The 5,863-nt window shown below is 43.8% G+C and overlaps 1 protein-coding gene across 3 annotated transcripts in view; it reads right to left on the bottom strand.

Moving 5' to 3' along the window:
• Positions 1-4,577: 4,577 nt before the first annotated feature.
• ACOT9 (acyl-CoA thioesterase 9) overlaps positions 4,578-5,863 on the bottom strand; it is a 31,805-nt gene continuing 30,519 nt past the window's right edge. For all 3 annotated transcript variants that reach the window (XM_066599813.1, XM_066599814.1, XM_066599815.1), the window contains one exon: positions 4,578-4,945. In XM_066599813.1, coding sequence (XP_066455910.1) covers positions 4,866-4,945 — 80 coding nt within the window. In that variant the 3' untranslated portion in view covers positions 4,578-4,865. The remainder of the gene's footprint in view (positions 4,946-5,863) is intronic.

Here is a 5,863-nt window from a genome sequence, read left to right as displayed (position 1 = left end):
TGCTCACGGAGGTCACTTCCGGTACAGGTTGCGTTCCACGCCTCAACTTGGTTTTTAAGGAACCGTCTTTTCCGGGGAAAAACTAACGAGTGATTGGTGAGTGGTCGGTGACGTCACAGCGTGACCTAGAGATTACACTCTTTCAGCGCCGGGTAGAAAATAGAGAGCAGTGACAAGCGGCTTGTGTATTCATTCATTCATTCTGCTGTGAACCGGAAGTAGTTCCTTCTCAGCTCCCACCTCCACCCTGCAGATGATGCAATGTCACCACCCAGCACCAATTCTCTATTGTGGATGTAATTAAATACACATATGTGTGAAAACCAACAGAATCCCAGCAAGGGATGTTATATTTATATAGTATTAAGGTGCAGTAGGGAAACACGTGGTGGGTCACATGACATAGCTGCCAAAATCAATATATTCTTGGAGTCACTATAACTGTGTATACGAGCCATCTGGTGGCACGTAAATATAACCGCCACATTCATACTGATGTCAATGCGTTCGCTCACATGCACTTATTTCACTTGCGCGTTTCAGTCGGACAAAAAAACGTAGCTTGCTCTATTTTCCTGTGCTTTTGCGCACAAAAAGCCCCCATAAGGTCAGTAGGGATGCGCACAAAATATGCCAGGAAATGCGGGAAACAGTAATTGTGTAGGAAGAAGAACGCATCTGGAACTCATTAGACTGGTGAAGTCATTTCAAGAAGTGCATATTTTTTTGCAAATGCACATGACTTGCACGCAGAAAAAGGGCAGTGAAATACGGCTATGCGTGCGCAAAAAAAATAATGTCCGTTCCGAAAAACCACTGCGCTCACGTGTGTGCAACTATGCATACACCCGTGTGAATCTGGCCTTGTAGACAAAACATTGGAGAGTTTGTAAACTAGTGCGTGTTTCAACGCCATGCTGTTTAAGGGCTCTTTCACGCCGGCGTTAGAGGCAGATCAGGGTTTACGTCTTTCTGCTCAATTTTTGGAGGAGAGAAACTGAAATAAAACTGAACTGAAGTTTTTTCCATATTGATTTCAATGGGTTTACCTCCCCTCCCCCGCCCCAAAAAAACCCGGAAAGGCTTTGCTTCCATTCTGTTATTTCTCCATCCAAAAAAAAAACAAAAAACCAAAGCTAACAGTGCGCTGCGTTTTTTTGCAGAAGAGTAGTTTGCCCATTCTAATCTTAAAATGGGTGGACTACTTAGCGCTGACATCGGAGGAGTGACGGGAAAGGTAAGTACTTACACCCCCGGACTCAGCAGCTCACCTACTTCTAGCCCCTAAGCGTAACTTATAGGACTAAGGGCTCCTTTACACGCCAGGCGCTTTTCATCTTCGCTGCATTATCCACTAGCATCTTTGAAGGCATCACTTCTAGGCCTTACTGCAAAGTAAGACTGTTTACCTCCAGCAGTCCTCATTTTTATTTATAGTGCGACTCGACAAAAAGCCAACTCTGTAGCCCACAATATCTTCTCTACCGTACTGTTGAAGTAATTTTATTGAGACTTCACAAATATTAACTGTTTTTCCAGCATTCATGCCAGATCTTCACAATCACGGAGCAATGGTTGCCATCTAGTGGTCTCTGGTGGCTAGTGCTGCACCTATAGTCCTGTACTTCTGGGAGCTTAGCTTCACCGCTTATGGACTTTCTTCAGGAAGTCTGTAAACTTCCTTCTCATTGAGTTTTTTCACATCATTAGGCCTCCCTCACACAGACGTTTTTGTACAGCGTTTAGCGTTGCCTTTTCAGCGCTGCACAATGCACATATTCATTTCACTGCAGCTGTTCAAAACGCAACGTCTTCAACGCTGCGTTTTGACAGCGATGCATGTTCTCTCTTTGACAGTTTTCAGCCCTGCGGCGCTCATTGAAATGAATGGGCAGCAGTTTCAGCGCTGCCGAAAACATGTCACAACTTGGTACCACATTTTTGGCAGCGCTAAACACAAGCGCTACCTGCACGACCTTAAAAATAGGAATACTCAACTAGCTGCCGCCATCCGGGACTCTTCAGCTGTTCTCCAGAGCTCCAGGCAGACTGCCGGGCATTTGTCAAGCCAACAAAGCATCTATTGCTAGTGATGGGGATTGAAATCCCCGCCTCCCAGCGAGAGATTGCTTTGATTGGTTCAGGAGAACCGGCTTCAACAATCAGAGCCGGCGCTCAATGCACCAATTCAATGAATCGCTGTGATTGGTGCATCCAGCGCTGGTTGTGATTTGCTGAGCCTGCTGACACTCAGTGGGCTCAGCCAATCAGAGCAATCTCTTGCTGGAGGCGGGGTCTTCAAACCCTATCACTAACAAAAGAACCTCTGTCGGTGATGACAAGTGCTGGGTGCTTCGGGGAGCAGCAACAGGGACAGCTGTGTTGAAAACACAGCCAAAACGTAAAAAAAATGCATGAGAACGCAGGGTTGACAAATGTCGCTTTTCTGCAAACGCCTGTGTGAGGGAGGCCTTACATTTCTGCATCTGGAAGTATAACTCCAATAGTTTTCAATAGTTTCTTCGGGAAGTCTGTGGGCTCGCTCTTGTCTGTCAGTCCATTGGGCTGAAGTACATCACATGTACTTTTTTTAGGGATCTTACACCCCAATTTTTTCTGAATAGAGGACTACCCATTCTATGTGGGCATTGCAGATAGTTTTTCCATTTAACCCCTGTGGGCAGTGACTTGTCCATGGAGGTGTGAAGGGTCTTGACTCTCTACACCCAGGTAACCTGCACTTTTGACATGGGGCAAAGAAACCCCCAACCATCTTCTGCATCTTCTCCACAACTAAAGGACTCTGGCATTCAATGATATTTCAGCTCCCAGTTATCAGGGAAGGATTCTACTACTGCATCCAAGATGGTTGATGGCTCTTCTTCCCCAGCATCTGCCCCAAGCAGTCACTCTCTATGGCCAGACAAAGACCTCGTTAGTCCATGATCAGCTGCTTCCAATTCAGACTGGGACACCCATTAGTACTCCAAAGGCATTCCCTACTAAGGAGGACTTGGAGAAAGAGGTAGTCTGACTGGAGCAGACATACAGAACAAAGATTGAGGTTTTTAAAGAAGATCTACAGCATATGTGGCACTGAGTGGAGGTGGTTGAAAAAGCTCAGAAGCTTACACATAATAGTCTTGACCAACAGCGAAAAGTAATTCAATCTAATACTGCCCAGATAGACAACCGTAACCGGAGGAATAATCTCTGGATTCTAGGGGTGCCCGAGTTTCAGGGCTCTAAAAACCTGGAGCGATGTGTACATGACATCTTTAAGGTGTTCTTGGGGAGTCCGTTCTCCTTACTATTGAGCTCGACCAAGTGCACCGAACTGTGGGGCCTCAACCTACAGATGCAGCTCGCCCGCTTGACCTAGGGGGCAGAGTGCAGAGTGCATTTTTACAGAGAGAAGGAGAACATCCTCGGCAGAAAGGCACCGTTGAACAAGGGGTACTACTATACAGATTCTTCCAGATCTGTTCGGTAGAAGCCTTCAGCTCTGCAGAGCGATGCACCCAATTCTCACCTTTCTAAAAAGAGAGACATATCCCATACAGATGGGAATTTCCTGTTCAATTGATCATATTTAAGGAGTGGAAAGCTACAAGCTTCTGCGATTTGAGGGACTTGCTTACGTTCTTGGGAAGGTTTGAGCTTCCCATGATATTACTACCCCACTGGCCAGCTCTACAGGTCCTGCTGTCATCTCCGGAGCGTAAAAAATGGAAGGAAGTTACTGCTCGATGATCCAAGACTAAAGCGAATACTTCATAGGCTGTGACTCTCTCCAAGATATTCTCTTGCTGAGTTACAGTTCAATCGCTACCTGGGACTGACCTATTTCCCCATATATGGTTGATGATATTTTAGGGACCTAGTTATTTTTTTTAGTTTTCGATAGCCCTTTTCCTACTCTGGGGGATTGTAGGCGTGCTGCGGAGACCCTGGTTATTGGGTCTAAAGGCCCATTTAGACACAACGATTATCTTTTGAGCTGACATTGTGCAGTTTTCATTAACCAGTTGCTGATTGTTGTCTTTCAGCATGCTGAAAGACAACAATGAGTCTTATCAGGAATTCACAGCGGGATACAGCTGATACTATTGTTTCAACTGTATCCCACTCCCTGATGACAGGCGGGGTATGAAGAACAGAGCGGTCCAACACGATTAATACTTTTCATCAATATGTTCTCAAATAGGTGGTCTTTTGGAGAATTTTCACTGTATATCCCAAATAAGATATTTCTACATGCTAATTCAATCTTGCCAAGTAGCAGTTTCACCATCTCTTTATAATACTACGTTACACTTGAGGATTCCAGTAATATTCAGAGTTTAACTATAGTCTTACGAAGCAGCACCAATATATTTATTATTGTACTTGAGGATATTGTGAAGTTATGTACCAGGGATGGATCCAATAATGGAGTCAATTAGATCACTCTAGGACATAGTGGTTGGCAAGCAATAAGAATATTCAATGGCAAATAGTCAGAACGGTTAGAAGCCAGGCAGAAGGAAGTCTTTTCAGGACACGGACAGTGCGGATTAAATAATGTAAATCCTTGGAAAAATATATATATCATTTATTTTATGAACCAATACAGTGGAAATAAAAGCATGTAATGTAAGCACTGATATGGAAGCATTCAGATGTACAAAATGTTTTATGTATTGTTAAAAAACACAAGTCATCAGGATTACATTTATTGTTCTAAGAGCTGCTAAATGAATATACAGAATTGCAGTAACCATATAGCAAGGCATTGTGGGAGCCTGAATTCCACCGGCTCTCAACCCTTCTTTCCTTTAGAAAGCAGTTTCAGGATTTTTCCTTACGGTAGTGATATCCATTGTTTAGGTGTTTTGGCTTTCATCATTTCTGTTTTTAACCACTGCATCAAAATGTCGTTTTCCATCCAAATACAGCATGGACTCTGGAAAACAAATACATTCATGTATACAACATCGCCCGGAAGAAAATGCAGAGTAGCTATTTAGAGGATGCAGATGACAAACCACAGTCTCAGGGTGCATTCAGACGATCGTATATCGTCCTGGTTTTCACACCCAGCTGATACAGGGCGTCTCTCTCTGCAGGGGGAGGAGGCTGGAAGAGCCGGGAGCAGTGCACTGAGCTCCCGCCCCCTCTCTCTGCCTCCTCTCCACCCCCCTGCACTATTTGCAATGAGAGGAGGCGGAACACTCAAGATGTAGTGAAGTGATGCAGTGTACAATTAAACAGTAATTTATTCAATTATTCAATCATTTATTCAATAATTGTTCCATTGTACACTGAATGGGAGAAAATCCGACAACCACAAGGCTTATACGAGACCACATACGCATAGTGAAAACCTCAGGTTAGTAACCAATTTTACTACAGAGGCCTGTGTGAATGAAGACAATGGGGCTTATTTATGAATACTGTCCAATAGTTATAAAGCACACTTACACTATAGTCTTAAAATGCAGCAGATTTATCAGTGGTTCTGCTGAATGATAAGTCTGTTTAATCTTTACAGACCGTCTAGTCTGACCGTAAACTATTAGTTGGCTTTGTTTACGCCAAAATTTTGGTGCAATGTCACATTTAAGCCACGCCCCTTTTCATAAAGCCTCGGCCCTTTGTTAGACGAGTTGTAACACGACAATTTGCAGCAGACAGCTAGCATATGTCCAGTAGTAAATCTACCCCATAATTATTAAGTAGTCAGCAAATTATGAAATTACAAAATGACTTCTGTCTCCTGCTTATTAACCCTTTCAGTGGCGGGTTTCTTACCACCCTGTCGTGCCCACCAGGGCAGGTTTTTTTAAATGGTCTAATCATTTAATTTCAACTAATTTTGCAG

This window comes from Eleutherodactylus coqui, chromosome 4 (genome assembly GCF_035609145.1).
Source record: "Eleutherodactylus coqui strain aEleCoq1 chromosome 4, aEleCoq1.hap1, whole genome shotgun sequence".
In the NCBI taxonomy this organism is placed as follows: domain Eukaryota; kingdom Metazoa; phylum Chordata; class Amphibia; order Anura; family Eleutherodactylidae; genus Eleutherodactylus; species Eleutherodactylus coqui.
The sequence above is the reverse complement of the archived record's forward strand: the minus strand, read 5'-3'. Positions and strand labels throughout refer to the sequence as shown.